The 15615-nt window shown below is 47.9% G+C and overlaps 2 protein-coding genes across 4 annotated transcripts in view; one reads left to right on the top strand and one right to left on the bottom strand.

The window, feature by feature from the left end:
- Positions 1-716: 716 nt before the first annotated feature.
- snap29 (synaptosome associated protein 29) lies at positions 717-5690 on the bottom strand. The gene is made up of 6 exons (XM_084440244.1): positions 5643-5690; positions 4780-5010; positions 4241-4434; positions 2669-2754; positions 2353-2445; positions 717-2109 (listed from the first exon to the last, which is right to left on the bottom strand). Exons 2-6 carry the CDS (start codon positions 5008-5010, stop codon positions 1949-1951), a joined length of 765 nt encoding a protein of 254 aa, XP_084296370.1. The 5' UTR covers positions 5643-5690; the 3' UTR covers positions 717-1948.
- A 619-nt stretch (positions 5691-6309) lies between these two features.
- Positions 6310-15615, top strand: part of pi4kab (phosphatidylinositol 4-kinase, catalytic, alpha b) — a 57523-nt gene continuing 48217 nt past the window's right edge. For all 3 annotated transcript variants that reach the window (XM_084439553.1, XM_084439552.1, XM_084439554.1), the window contains exons 1-8: positions 6310-6415; positions 7426-7542; positions 9176-9269; positions 9567-9655; positions 10117-10189; positions 10736-11053; positions 11615-11763; positions 14845-14910. In XM_084439553.1, coding sequence (XP_084295679.1) covers positions 6320-6415; positions 7426-7542; positions 9176-9269; positions 9567-9655; positions 10117-10189; positions 10736-11053; positions 11615-11763; positions 14845-14910 — 1002 coding nt within the window. In that variant the 5' untranslated portion in view covers positions 6310-6319. The remainder of the gene's footprint in view (positions 6416-7425; positions 7543-9175; positions 9270-9566; positions 9656-10116; positions 10190-10735; positions 11054-11614; positions 11764-14844; positions 14911-15615) is intronic.

Here is a 15615-nt window from a genome sequence, read left to right as displayed (position 1 = left end):
CTTACCCCAAGTGAAGGAGTTCAAGTATCTGGGGGTCTTATTCACGAGTGAGGGAACCATGGAGAGGGAGTTTGGCCGGAGAATCGGAGCAGCTGGTGCGGTTCTGCAGTCGCTTTACCGCACTGTTGTGACGAAAAGAGAGCTTAGCCAAAAGGCAAAGCTCTCGATCTACTGGTCTATCTTCGTCCCCACCCTCACCTATGGTCATGAAGGATGGGTCATGACCGAAAGAACGAGGTCAAGGATACAAGCGGCTGAGAGGAGTTTTCTCCGGAGGGTGGCTGGGTCTCCCTGAGAGATCGGGTGAGAAGTTCAGTCATTCGGGAGAGACAGAGCCGCTGCTCCTTTGCGTCGAAAGGAGCCAGTTGAGGTGGTTCGGGCATCTAATGGGGATGCCTCCTGGGCGCCTCCCTAGGGAGGTGTTCCAGGCGTGTCCAGCTGGGAGGAGGCCATGGGGTAGACCCAGGACTAGGTGGTGGGATTACATCTCCGCACTGGCCTGTGAGCGGCTAAAGATTCCCCAGGCAGAGCTGGTTGATGCTGCTAGGGAAAGGGATGTCTGGGGCCCCCTGCTGGAGCTGCTGCCTCCGCGACCCGACCCCGGATAAGAGGATGAAGAATAAATATATATATAGATAAAAATTAAAAATTAAAAAAAAAAAAATATATATATGACAAAGAAATAATATATTTCTTCATTTAATGTATGATTTGGTTTACATTTCAACCAACTTCTCAGCAAATAGTATCACATTTGCGTTTGACAGAGATGTTTTGATATTCTTATTTGTGTTAAAACATAAGAGAATGGTAAGCGAGAAGATCTGATGTTATGCCTCCAGTTTGCAGAGCTGGTTAAATCCACACAAAGACAGGATTGATCACACATCCACCACAATCACATAACAAGGAAAGGAAGTTAATCACAATCACACAAGTGGAAGAAAGGAACTAAGAGATTTCACATTAAAAATTTATTCAGACTTGAATTAATGGAGGTCTGAATCAGCCATTTCAAATGAATAAACGATACAGGAAGTTACTTGTGATGTTGCGAGATTATACTGAGACTCCATCATGGCACCACAGAATGACACCTTTAGTCTATGGATAATCTATAATCTACACAGATTACATAAGGCAAGTGTGGCTGGAGCTGGAGGTGTGGTTCTTGTTACATCACTGATACAGAGAGGAGTCCATGTGTATATGTACAATATTATAAGTACTGTGCTGCCCCACTGAGGCCTGGGGAGTGGGTTTTATTCAGGGCAGCCAGACTACGACTGGTTCATCCAAATGAGAAATATGCACTGTACAGAACTAGCATTCAACCTAAATGTGCCTGTGAGTTGACCTGTCTGTCTGTGTCTGTCGGTCATAACAGACTCTGTCAAGTCCAATAGGCAGTTTCTTGCGCAGGCAGATCACCTGCTGCTTAGAACCCCAGGTAAGTAGGTAGGTAGGTATATAAGTAGGTAGGTGGGTCCTGGGTGTGAGATGGGCTGTTGGCCTGGTTAGTAGGTGGGTGTGTGATGGGCTGTTGGCCTAGTTGGTAGGTAGGTAGGTAGGTGGGTACTGGGTGTGTGATGGGCTGTTGGCCTAGTTGGTAGGTAGGTAGGTGGGTACTGGGTGTGTGATGGGCTGTTGGCCTGGTTGGTAGGTAGGTACTGTAGTGTGTGATGGGCGGTTGACTGAGGGTTCTTCTGTGTCCAGGCTGAGTGTCTGGATCAGCACAAAGCCCAAAGAACACGGCATCGCTAGTCAAGTCACGGCACAGCACGACAGCTCGGAAAAAAACAGACATGAAGTTTATCTTTTGTTTTCCGTGCGCGCTACCTTGGTCAAAACAATGTGATTCTAATCTTTTTCGCTATCGCAGAACATTCAACTGTTGCTTGACGCTCGCTGTGTGCTTTGGGCTTGAAAGTCTTAAGCGTCCGGTGTTTTATTTGATGTTCTTGATCTGCTGGTTGGTGTTGTTGATCTTCATGTCCATCTTGTCCACCTTCCCCATCAAGGTTTCCAGAGACACGTCCTGGTCGTCGATCTCTCCCTGGAGGCCCAGACCCAGGCTCTTTAGTCTGCCCAGACCCATGCACATCTCGTCTGGAAGAGAGAGGGAGGATGGAGGGAGAGAGGGAGGGAGGAGGGAGAGAGGAAGGGAGGAGGGGAGAGAGTGGGTGGGTGAGGGTCAAAATAAACCACCCAATCTTTAGACTATTCTGGCCACATACTACATTAACATGTAGAGTACCAGGAATGTGACCTATTGACCCAGGGCTGTTAGAGCCTCAGGTCAGGTGACGTGTGCAGCAGAGAGAGGGGCAGGGGGGGGGGGGGCTTCCTTACCCAGATTGTTGTCCAGAGTCTGATGGGCGGCGCGGAGGTGGCTGTTCTGTGGGTAACCGTTCTGTCCATCCACCGAGGCGGCAGCTCCGAAACCTGCAGCAAACACAGTGGGGTGGGGAAACAACGTCACCGATCCATTTTGCCAGTTCCCCGTTTGGCTGTCATAGTACACAACCCATCGCCACGGAGATCCCGTCTTAAAGAGACGTTTGCTAGTAGTTAATACACCACCACCACCAATTAATACACCACCACCACCATCATGGCTGATGTCTGGTTCTGTGGTCGTGGTTAGGGTTGTGGTCTGGCCTCGTACCTCCTGTGTCCAGCTTCCTCAGGTTGGGGTGGCTGGCCTGGTACTTGTCTTCGTGCTCTTTACTGCCGGCCAGAGCGTTCTGCAGTCTGAAAGGTACATAGGTTTCATAAGCAATAGTTAAATGTTGATGTATTTTATAGATCTGGTCCAATTACATGAAAGTATTTGAAAAGTAATTGGGGTTGGTTTGATTTGCCTCATAGTTGCCACTTACAGGACTGGGGCCAGTTGCACAAAACACCTTAAAGCAATACATAGCGTTTTCTCCGGTTTTCTCGGCTCGGCTCTGCGAGTAAGTGCACTGTCGTACTGTCGTAAAGGTATCAGATTGTCTTTTTCTGGATTCCTCTGTGATGTTTCGCTTCGGTTTTCTCACCTCCGCCATGATATCATTGCATGTTCTATTAATACATCCATGCATGATATCCATAGACGCCGGAATAGTTAGCTACTACTGTGTTGTTTAAGCACAACGTTGCGCATGCACACTTTGACTGAATGCTTGCGCCCCGGGGGCGCGAGTTTTAAAAGGTAATAAATGTCAATGTATTATCTTTCTGAGTAGACTGTTTGGACGATTCAGCTTACTTTTAGTAAATCTAATTGGAGAATTAGCACCAGACAAATATTGCGATGTATTGCTTTAAGGTTTACCCGTAAGTATGACTTAAAGGAGTAGTAAAGGGAAAATGCATGTTTATCCCTGTTTTAAGGTTACTTATGATCATATACTATGGTTCAGATCAAAATATTGACAAAACTAGCACTTTTGAGAAAGTCTGATAATTGCTCTACCACCGTTTTGGTCATACAATGGATGTGGGTGGGCACCATGAAAAATCATTCAAAAAACATGTAAAACTCTCTCTCTCATGTAAAACTCTCTCTAAAACACTCTAAGTAACCTTAAAACAGGGCTAAACATTTCCCTTTACTACTCCTTTAAGGGTTAATTTGGGTTAGGGTTAGGTGTTGCACCCTTAGTTAAGGAGAAAGCTTTAGGATTTAATTCTTTATTTATTTTTCTCTCCATATGCCCAGACATGTTGTGGTACCTTACATTTTTTCTCTTACTTTAGTTGTTAAGGTCTTTTGTGCAATAGTTTAACTGACTTTAAGGGATTCCTAAAGTATTAAACCAAGATAAGGAGAAAACCTTCAATACTTCCGGAACATTTTAAGGAAACCTTAAGGACAAGACTAAAGGTTTTTGTGCAACAGATTTTATTTTAAGGAAACGTTAACTCAGATGGTAAATATTAACTTAAGGTGTTTTGTGCAACCGGACCCTGGTCCTTTGTTTCCATTACATTGGGTTCACTAAATCAAACGTTTGACGTTTTAGGTCAAACATTTTCTGTGAATTATCCCAACTCATGTCCAACTGGCCGCCGGAGGGCGGTAGGTGAGCCAGTGGTTAGTGTCTGACCAATGACTGGAAGCCCAGGCCACTTGACAAGGGATCTCCCATCAATTGCTGCCTAATGTTGTGCTGTTGAGCAAGGCACTTAACCCCAGCAGGAGCTCATAACTGTAAGAGACTCTGGACTGGATGTGGGGCGAGAGCCTTACTTGTCGCTAGCTCTGTAGGCGGCAGGCTGCTCTGGCTCAGGCTTGGTCTCAGGCTTGGCCTTGAAGTAGTTGACCAGGCCGCCCCACACACTCTTAATGCTGGTGATGTGTCTCTGGCTGGTCTTCAGGTCCTGGTCCATGTTGTCCACCATCCTCTCCGTCCTCTTCAGAGCCTCCCCCTGACGGATCAACTCCTGCAATGAGAGAGGGAGAGGAGGGAGAGAGGGAGGAGAGAGAGGGGGAGAGGGAGAGGGGAGAGAGGTGAGAGAGGGAGAGAGAAAGGGAGAGGAGAGAGTACAGGGTGGGGGAGAAAGAGAGGAGAGAGTAGTCACTGAAGACGACATTCTCCAATTCTGCATAACAAGGATTTTGATGTTTTGATTTTTCCCTCCTCATTAAAAATCCAATCATCTGAGATCCTGGATACATTACCTGTCAATAAGTGTGAAACATAAAATTATAATTATAACACATTTCTTATATGAATATTATATGGTGTCACAGTGTTGTTTCTGGGACCGGCCATAATGAAACAGTACCTCTGCGGTCTCAGTGCCCATCTTCTCAGATTCATAGATGAGACCCAGAGAGCGGTAGCTACTGTCGACGGCCGACTGGGCCGTGCGCCTCACTTCCTGCTGGAGGTACCTCTGCTTCCTCTCCGCCTCACTCAGGCCCCTGTCCCCGGGGTCGTCAAAGCCCCCGCTCGACCCGCACTCCTCCTCCTCATTGTCATCCGCAAATGGGTTGTGGGTTCTGGGGTAGGCCATCTTCAGAGCAGAGAGAAGAGAGGGAGGGAGTTACAGAGCGAGGGAGAGAGAGAAAGAGAGAGAGAACACAGTCAACTCTGTCAAATTGCAAATTAAATTTGAGAGACAGTGTAGGTAAATGTGGCGAGATGGCTAGCTAGACAGAAAGCTACTAGTGCATCCCCAGCTATCTTAATACAAAACAGCAGTTCTTCTATAGCTAAATGAATGCCATTGTCCGATCATAATGACAGGGAAGTGCATATTTCGAGGTAGCCTACTCAAGACTTAACAGTTAGCTATTGATTCAATAATATATTGACAAAGAAAAGCTAGCTAGCTAGTAAGACCATAGCTGTCATCAAACCATTCAGCGACTGGTCAAACAGTTACCTATATAACGCCCGAAGTGGTGTGGGTACTCACACAGATTTCAACAAATAACAGATTTTAGAATAGTTTGCACTAGCTAACTGGAGAGCTAACGTTAGTTAGCAAGAAACTAGTTGGCTAGCCAGCCCTAGGAACACCCCACCCATGGAGATGGTGGTTAGCACTAACTAAGCTAGCCTTAATTATACAGAGCTGGCGAACTGACATGTGTTAAACCTTAAAAGCATTAACTTTACACGAAAAGTGGTTCGAACTATTACCTTGAGAAGACAAACACCTTCTACTGGTGAAATGTTGTTCCTCCCTATGTCAGCTGATAAGAGAGCGGGGACAGTTTCCGGTCACGTTGGGTGACGTTGCGGAGGGCGTCCTCGATTAATCTTCCGGAGTGGCCGCTGGTGCGCCCGGTGACAGACGAAACATAAGTCGAAACGGGAGCCCCCCTCTGGTAATTTATCACTTTCAAAACATGTGATAAATAAGTGTCAAGTATAACAACATCAGTGTTTTTCACCGTTAACTAAATCTTAAATGATCACGATTGAATCTTTAGAGACTTTAAATGTTAATTTAACATAATTTCACCTATTTTTCAACTCCACGGCCATACCATATGCATTCATTTCCGGAATATCCACTGTGCTTTTGCTTATATATTGCTATATATATATATATGAATATAATTCAAATTCGTCTACACGAGTGCATCATCATAACCCCCCCCCCCCCTCCCCCTCCCCCTCCCTACTCCCTCCACATCACCACAGCTGTGTGTGTAGTGCCGAGTGAGTGTGTGCGTGTGTTGCACTGTGCTGTGTGTATTGTACCGAGTGTGTCCTCGGTCTCGCCGTACTGCGGTGCCTGTCTCCGCCAGCCAGCACCTCTCTGTTCGCCTCTCTCCCCTCCCCAGTGTTCCCGAGTGGATGTTGGTGTAAACATGTCGGTGAAGGGCGGTGGACGGGGTTTCTACTTCAACACAGTGCTGTCGCTAGCCCGGTCTCTTGCGGCGCACCGACCCGCCCCGGTCGAGAAGGTGAGAAATAGCACATAAGTTATTCGTCGCATCAGTTGATAAAGAATAAGAACATAAGTTTTTCCCAAAGCGTTTCAATGCACTTCGCTTCCGCACAGGCGGCTGTGTTTGATTCAGTAATAAATTTGACAGGTGTGTCTGTGTGACATTGTTTGCTCTGCTTATCACTCGGGACGGGCTATATCTAATGGCAGTATTTGCACCTGTTGCCATGGAAGAAATTATGCAAGAACGTTTTGTTTCCAGATAAAGATTAGCTTGTGGAGCTTGCTTGATTAGCTGCGCTGACTGGAAAGTATTGCGCACTGCAGTCAAACAGCGACACACGGAGTAGCGCTCTCTGGAACCATTTCTGTCATGGACAGAATTGTCTGTTTGACAATTGCAAATTCCAAATGAGTCCATGTGGGAACGCGAGACATCAAATTGCATACTGGGCTATCTATTTAGTTGTCAGCTGGCATTGTAGGCTCCATTGATTGAACAGTATAATTAGCCTAATTACAACATTCACATATGCAACCTAACTCACATGTTGGATCTCAATGCAGAAGATGCCATTAGACATAAACAACCGTTTCATCATCATCATCAGTGTCAATATCTACACTAGCTTACTAGCATCAGGTCACTTTATGCCTCCAAAAGCTGCCAACTGTTGCCATAACTCTAGTCTCCATTTTCCAGGGGCAGATGAAGCTGCAGCTTGGCTCTAGATGGTTCTTTATGGCCTCAGTTGAGAGGGATGCTGGCATGTTTCTGAAACCGGTTTCACAAAGAACAGACAGTTTTAATCTGCCTTCTCAGTTCTTCTGTAGAAGAGAGAGAGAGAGATTCTAGAGCTACATATGACATTCTAAAACTGCTAAAACAGTCTTGACCGTGGCATGTGTATCAAGCTCAAGGTTTCCAGCATCTAGTAGGGGGGCCTGACGTGTGTGTGTGTGTGTGTGTGTGTGTCTGTGTCCGTCCGTCTGTCCGTCACTGCGTCCCTTCCTGGCCACTCCCAGGTCCAGAAGTTACAATGCATGTGTCCTGTGGAGATTCGGGGCGTGTTCACCTTGGACGTGCGCCGTCGCGACGCGGTCATGGCCCTCGCAGTGTTCCTGGTGGAGGCGGAGCTACAGGTGGGTGGACCAGGCAGGAAAGAGTTAAGTCATGTTGGCATAACTGGCTGGCGGATATGTGGTAACAACAACAGATGCTTTCGACAACAGTGCTCATTCTGGAACCTATGTTAGCAAAAAGCAGTGGATTTTATGAATGCTATGAATTATGAATGACCAGGCTGTGCTGTGATGGGCAAAGATGGTGATTCATTTCAAATGAAAAGATCAGGGCCTGGGTTTAGGCTGTCAGCTGTCTCAGAATAGATGCTGATTCAGGACCTTGCGATGTTTCACAAAGGTGGCTAACGGAGTGAGCCTGACTTTTGCAATGAGTAAAACAGCTTTCCGGGTTTTTACTTTGTGCAGAAGTCATGTTTACTCAGTAAGACAGCTTTGTGGTATATACTCCCCAGGTCCCTGTCTCTACATCCATTCAACAGGTAGACTACAACTGGTCCTAGATCAGCACTTTTACTCTTGATGACTATCAGGCTTACGGTCTGGCTCATTCACTGGATACCACCTCAATATCACCTTGGATGTTGATGCCAATCGCATACACACACCCCTGTTCCAAAGATAGTAGTGTGATCGGTGTAACAGACTGATAGACCTTTCCTCAGCACCCCTCCTCCTCCTCCTCTCCTTCTTTCCTTTCTCCTTCTCCTCTCTCTTCTTCTCCTCCCCTCCTTTCTCCTTCTCTTTCTCTGTCTTATCTTTCTCCTCCCCTCCTTCTTTCTCCTCATCTCTTTCCTTTCTCCTTCTCCTCTCTCTTCTTCTCCTCCCCTCCTTCTTTCTCCTCATCTCTTTCCTTTCTCCTTCTCCTCCTTGTTCTCTTCTTCTCCTCTTTCTCCTCCTCCTCCTCCTTCACCCTTTCATTCTCGAACTCCCGTCGATTCCTTGCGCCTCGGGGATGATAATCTCATTCCCCTAATCTGTTTGAGCCAGAGATTAGAGATGCTGCTGTCTGTGTGAGACACTCGCTCCTCCACGGTCCCCAGGCATTACATGGCACTGTGACAGTCGGGCTCCGCACACAGCGTCAAAGAACACTACCTCGTATTTAACACTACACAGCCATAAGCATGTTTACTCTACCGTGGGTGGCACGGTGGCTCGGTGCCTCACACCGTCGCCTCACAGCAAGAAGGTCCTGGGTTCGATTCCCGCACATGTACGGGCCTTCCTGTGGGGAGTTTGCATTGTTTTTTCCTCACTCCGAGCCCCAATATAAAAACATGCAGAAGAACAGATGCTCTTCAGTCCGGTCCCTGACCAGGACCTGGGCCGAGCACTTGGACTTGGTCCCCGGGACCGTGAACGATGGCCGCCCACTGCTCCTGGCTGCTCCTGGAGGAGGACAGCTGGTATCGGTCAAGCACAAATTCCACTGGCGACCGCTGAAAAATGCATTTGCTTGTGTGTTGTGTGTCGCCACTCACTCAAGCGTGTGTTGGTGTGTGACTGCTGTTTGGTCAATAAACAACCTTCGAGGTTTGCGGTCCAGTAATTAATTTTATTATTATTGTTATCAAGCTAGCGCACCCTAACCTAATGTCTACGACTAATGGATTTATACATGTTGTGATCCCTTCTTGTTGAGCAAAGTGTGTGTGTGTGTGTGTGTGTGTGTGTGTGTAATGTACTGCAGCACAAAGACACAGTTGTTCCCTACTTGCTGGGCCTTCTGAGGGGGTTACCGCGGGTCCAGTGGATTGAGGAGAGCCCAGGTCAGAGGGGGAAAGGTATGTCCAATCCTCTTACACACGCCTGGCTCGGACTGATCAACACTGCACTGTGGAACTACTATGTGCTGTTTGACATTGTTTTTTCAATGTCATTATAATCTGACACTCTATTAGTTTGTTTACCATTTGATAACAGAACGTATTTGTGTGTGTGTGTGTGCACTGTGTGTGCTTGTGTCTGAGTGTTTTTAAGCTTTTGTGTGTGCGTGCGTGGTTTGTCGTTGTGTGTGTCTGCACCTCTATCACCCTACCACGTCTCTCTTATGCTGGTCTCTCATGCTGGTCTCCCCCCAGAGTCCCTCCCCGTGTCGGAGGTCTTCAGCTTCTGTCTGGTGACCGTCCTGGCTGACGTAGCCCAGCGGGACCCCGACTCCAGATCCCAGGTCAGCCCAGCAGCCTGCTGCCACACAGCTGAACCTGGGGCGGGTTTGTTAACAACTGAGCTGAGCTGTTTGATAAGGAAGCGTCCGTCGGGGCCATGAAACATGTAGAGTCCAAATGTCTGTGTTTCTCACAGCTTCACTGACCAGACAAAGTCAAACTAATTAACTCCACGTCATATTGAGTCATATTGAGTGTCGTATAATGAGAAAGAGCGGCTGAATCACTAACAAAGTGTTGGATGGCTGGAATCATCAGGCTGGGATATAGATGACCCCAACCCCGACCCTGACCCTCACCCTGACTTCTCTGTAGATCCTGGACCATAACCCTCACTCTGACCTCTCTGTAGATCCTGGACCCTGACCTTCACCCTGACCTCTCTGTAGATCCTGGACCATAACCCTAACCCTGACCTCTCTGTAGATCCTGGACCATGACCCTAACCCTGACCTCTCTGTAGATCCTGGAGGCAGTTATGGAGGTCATGCAGACGCTTCAGGAGATGTGCCAGACGCCCGAGAACCATGACAAAGGTACAACACACACACACACACACACACACACACTGAACACTGATACACACACACATACACGCACACACTGGGTGCGTTAAGTAGCTGAGCGCTCACTCTTAGAATGCTCACTTTGAGCGCTGAGCGGTTTTTAAAACCACTTAACGGTCTGCTCTAACCGAGCGCTGAGTTGCTAGGAGACGAGAACTTTTCACCTGTTGTCAATCATGTGTGATTAGCGAGCGGCGTCCCAACGATTCCCAAGTCAAAACGTGCCCCTTGTTTTTTTTTGCTCAGGTGATGATGATGACGTGGTGTTTGGCTCAAACAGATCATAGTTCAAAACTGCTCACTTGTGCTCTGAGCAGATCAGTCAGAGCGTAACTGAGCAACCCGTTAAGTGAATTCTGATCACTGATCGCTCACTGAGACTGAACACTAACACACACACACACACACACACACACACACACACACACACACAGACTGAGCACTGACACACACACACACACACACCCTGAACACTGACACACCCCCACGCTGACCCCTCCCCGCCCCCTCCTCTAGTCTACCTGTGCAGGTACCTCTTCCCCTGCCTGCTGGGCATCACGCGGGCCTTCGGCCGCTTTAGCAACACGGAGGAGTCCCTCCTGACCCAGCTGTTCCCCCGGGACCTCCCCCAGCCCGCCCGGGTTGCCCCGGAGACGGAGGGCGTGCGGCGGCGCTCCTTCAACGACTTCCGCTCCATCCTGCCGTCCTCCCTGCTGACCGTGTACCAGAGCGACGCGCTGCGCCGCCGCAACGCCGCCGCCGCCGCCTCCAGCCCCGACCCCGGTGGCCCCTCCCCCTGCTCCCCGATGACCCTCGCACCGCAGTTCTTTGAAGGTGAGCGCGGAACGGGGGTTCTGACATTCTAGAGATGGATTGTGTGTTTGTGTGTGTGTGTGTGTGTGTGTGTGTGTGTGTGTATATATATGTATGGTCGCTGCATGTTTGGAAAACCAGTTTTTTTGTTTGTTTATGTGCTGGTGAGGTTTACAGACAGACAGGTAGGTAGGCTTTTCAGTCAGACAGGTTTGTCAGTCAGACAGGTAGGCTGGTCAGACAGACAGGTAGGCTTGTCAGACAGACAGGTAGGCTGGTCAGTCAGACAGGTAAGCTGGTCAGACAGACGGGTAGACTTGTCAGTCAGTCAGTCAGACAGGTTGGTTCTCAGTCAGGCACATTGTTGTTTCAACGAGGAACTTGATCACCTCCTTAGATTCTCATGCAGCCTCACATATCTCTATTCTCCCTCCCTCTTCCTCTCCCTCCCTCTCTCTTCCTCTCCCTCTCCCTACCCTCCATTACCTCTCCTCTCCCTCCCTCCCTCCCTCCCTGTCCGTCTCCCTTCCTCTCTCTTCCTCTCCCTCTCCCTACCCTCCATTACCTCTCCTCCCCCCCCAGGCTCCTACCTCCCAGACAGCGGTGTGATAGACCCAGACTACTACTTCTCCACCGTCAGCTCCAGCTTCTCCATGTCTCCCCTGTTCATGGGGGGAGGAGGGGGGGAGATGGAGGTGTCAGTAGACCTGCTCCAAGAGCTGCTTGCCATGGTACACAAACACACTACACACCAGACCAACACACCACAACACACCAGACCAACACACCAGACCAACACACCATAACACAACACACCAGACCAACACAACACAACACAACACACCAGACCAACACAACACAACAGACCAGACAAACACACCAGACCAACACAACACAACACACCAGACTAACACAACATAACATAATACAACACACCAGACCAACACACAACACAACACACCAGACCAACACACCAGACCAACACACCAGACCAACACAACACAACACACCAGACCAACACAACACACCAACACAACACAACACACCAGACCAACACAACACACCAACACAACACACCAGACCAACACAACACACCAGACTAACACAACACACCAACACAACACACCAGACCAACACAGCACAACACACCAGACCAACACAGCACAGCACAACACACCAGACCAACACAACACAGCACAAAACACCAGACCAACACAGCACAACACAACACACCAGACCAACGCAACACAGCACAACACAGCACAACACAACACACCAGACCAACACACCAGACCAACGCAACACAGCACAACACAGCACAACACACCAGACCAACACAGCACAACACAACACACCAGACCAACACACCAGACCAACGCAACACAGCACAACACACCAGACCAACACACCAGACCAACACACCAGACCAACACACCAGACCAACACAACACAGCACAACACAACACACCAGACCAACACAACACAGCACAACACACCACACCAGACCAACACAACACAATACAACACACCAGACAAACACAACACAACTCATCACAACACACCAGACCAACACAGCACAACACAACACAACACACCAGACAAACACACCAGACCAATACAACACAACACACCAGACCAACACAGTACAACACAACACAACACAACACAACACAACACAACACAACACAGCACAGCACAGCACAACACACCAGACCAACACACCAGACCAACACACCAGACCAACACAACACAACACAGCACAGCACAACACACCAGACCAACACACCAGACCAACACAGCACAACACAACACACCAGACCAACACAGCACAACACAGCACAACACAGCACAGCACAGCACAACACACCAGACCAACACACCAGACCAACACAGCACAACACAGCACAACACAGCACAACACAACACAGCACAGCACAACACACCAGACCAACACACCAGACCAACACAGCACAGCACAACACAACACACCAGACCAACACACCAGACCAACACAACACAGCACAACACACCAGACCAACACAACACACGAACACAACACAACACACCAGACCAACACAGCACAACACACCAGACCAACACACCAGACCAACACAGCACAACACAGCAGACCAACACAACATAGCACAACACAACACACGAGACCAACACAACACAACACAACACACCAGACCAACACAACACACCAGACCAACACACCAGACCAACACAACACAACACACCAGACCAACACAACATAACACAATACAACACACCAGACCAACACAACACACAACACAACACACCAGACCAACACAACACACGAACACAACACAACACACCAGACCAACACACCAGACCATAACAACACACCAGACCAACACAACATACACAATACAACACACCAGACCAACACAAGACAACACACCAGACCAACACAACACACCAACACAACACACCAGACCAACACAACACACCAGACCAACACAGCACAACACAACACACCAGACCAACACACCAGACCAACGCAACACAACTCATCACAACAAAACAGACCAGACCAACACAGGACAACACAGCACAACATAGCACAACACAACACAACACAACACAACACACCAGACCAACACAACACAGCACAACACACCAGACCAACACAACACAACATAGCACAACATGGCACAACACAGCAAGAGTAATATGAATCAAATAAGGGTAATTATGTACCCAAGAGTAGTATGAATCAAATAAGATGAATTATGTACCCAAGAGTAGTATGAATCACATAAGGCTAATTACTGTATGTACCCAAGAGTAATATGAAACAAATAAGATTAATTATGTACCCAAGAGTAGTATGAATCAAATAAGATTAATTATGTACCCAAGAATTGAATCAAATTGAAGGCACAATTCTACTCTTTGTTTGAATCCTAATATTTAATAGAAGGCTGCAACCAGCGGTGACGCATGTTCCCCCTCATGAGTACAGCATGAGTCCCAAATCATTCAGAGCACACGGTCATTCTTATAAATGTTTATCATAACAATATGGTGTCAGGCTAGGAAAGAATGACCAAATACGGTGCTCTAAGCTCGGCCCGATAAGCCGAGTCAAGCAGATAAATGATTGTTGTTCATACCTGCTGTATCTATCCAGCTGGCACGTAACTAAACTCATAACTCAGACAAGAGGGCTTGGGCTCAAGGCCCCTACAGTAGATAAATCAATGGCTGACCTAGAACAAAAATTCTAGTCTACAAAGTACATTTGCCTCAGTAAAAAGTCACACAAAGTAAAATGACTTAATCAGTTACAACATTAATTATTATTTATTATTGGTGATCAGCTTTATGGTCTTAGCACAACACAACACAGCAAAACAAAATCACAGCACAACACAGTTCAACACAACACAATCCAGCAAAGAAGTGTGATGGACAGCTTTCTATCCATGTTCATGTGAAGAGGTTTGTGGTGTATGCTCTCTGATGGTGTGTGGTGTTGTGTGTTCAGGTCAAGAGGTTTGTGGTGTATGCTATCTGATGGTGTGTGGTGTTGTGTGTGTGTGTGTGTTCAGGTCAAGAGGTTTGTGGTGTATGCTCTCTGACGGTGTGTGGTGTGTGTGTTCAGGTCAAGATGTTTGTGATGTATGCTATCTGATGGTGTGTGGTGTTGTGTGTGCGTTCAGGTCAAGAGGTTTGTGGTGTATGCTCTCTGACGGTGTGTGGTGTGTGTGTTCAGGTCAAGAGGTTTGTGGTGTATGCTATCTGATGGTGTGTGGTGTTGTGTGTGTGTGTGCGTGTGTGTTCAGGTCAAGAGGTTTGTGTCCGAGTCGTTCCTGAAGACCCTGGATACCACCGTGGCCGAGCTGATGGAGGTGGGCGTCAGTAGAAACCCCCACATGACTGGACACAACTGATCCCAGATCAACACTGTTACTCCGGAGAAACCCCCACATGACTGGACACAACTGATCCCAGATCAACACTGTTACTCCTGAGAAACCCCCACATGACTATACACAACTGATACCAGATCAGCACTGATACTTAGAAGAAACTCCCACATGACTGAACACAACTGATCCCAGATCAGCACTGTTACTCCTGAGAAACCCCCACATGACGCTAGCCCAGGTTAGATGGGCGGGGCATATCTATGGCCTGATCGCGAAAGTCGTTACTTATTTGTGTCGCTGGGATTCCGGTGCTACCAATGAACTGCCAGGATTTCAATACCATATTTTTGTAGGAAGTATCCCAGACCCATAGAGTGATCTGCAGCATGCAGTAACGTAGTTAGCCTAGCTTACGTAGCGTATCAGCGAAAGAACTCTCATTGGTCTGGCGTTGAGACCGCCACGTGACCGTGACTCGTCACAACTCACCCCAGATCAGCTCTGTTACTTCTGAGAGGATTTGTAAACATGGGCCTTGGCCAGGGGCGGGGATCCTGGGGGGGTCAGGGGGGACATGTCCCCCCCAATATTTGAGATTGTTAAAACTGTATAAATTGTATAAATATTTAGATTGGGGTAGTGGCATTCAAATGACCATACAGCCGCGTAGGAAGATGTCCCCCC

The sequence above is a fragment of the Borostomias antarcticus genome (assembly GCF_949987555.1).
Source record: "Borostomias antarcticus genome assembly, chromosome: 6".
NCBI lineage: Eukaryota > Metazoa > Chordata > Actinopteri > Stomiiformes > Stomiidae > Borostomias > Borostomias antarcticus.
This window is presented reverse-complemented; position numbering and strand designations above follow the sequence as displayed.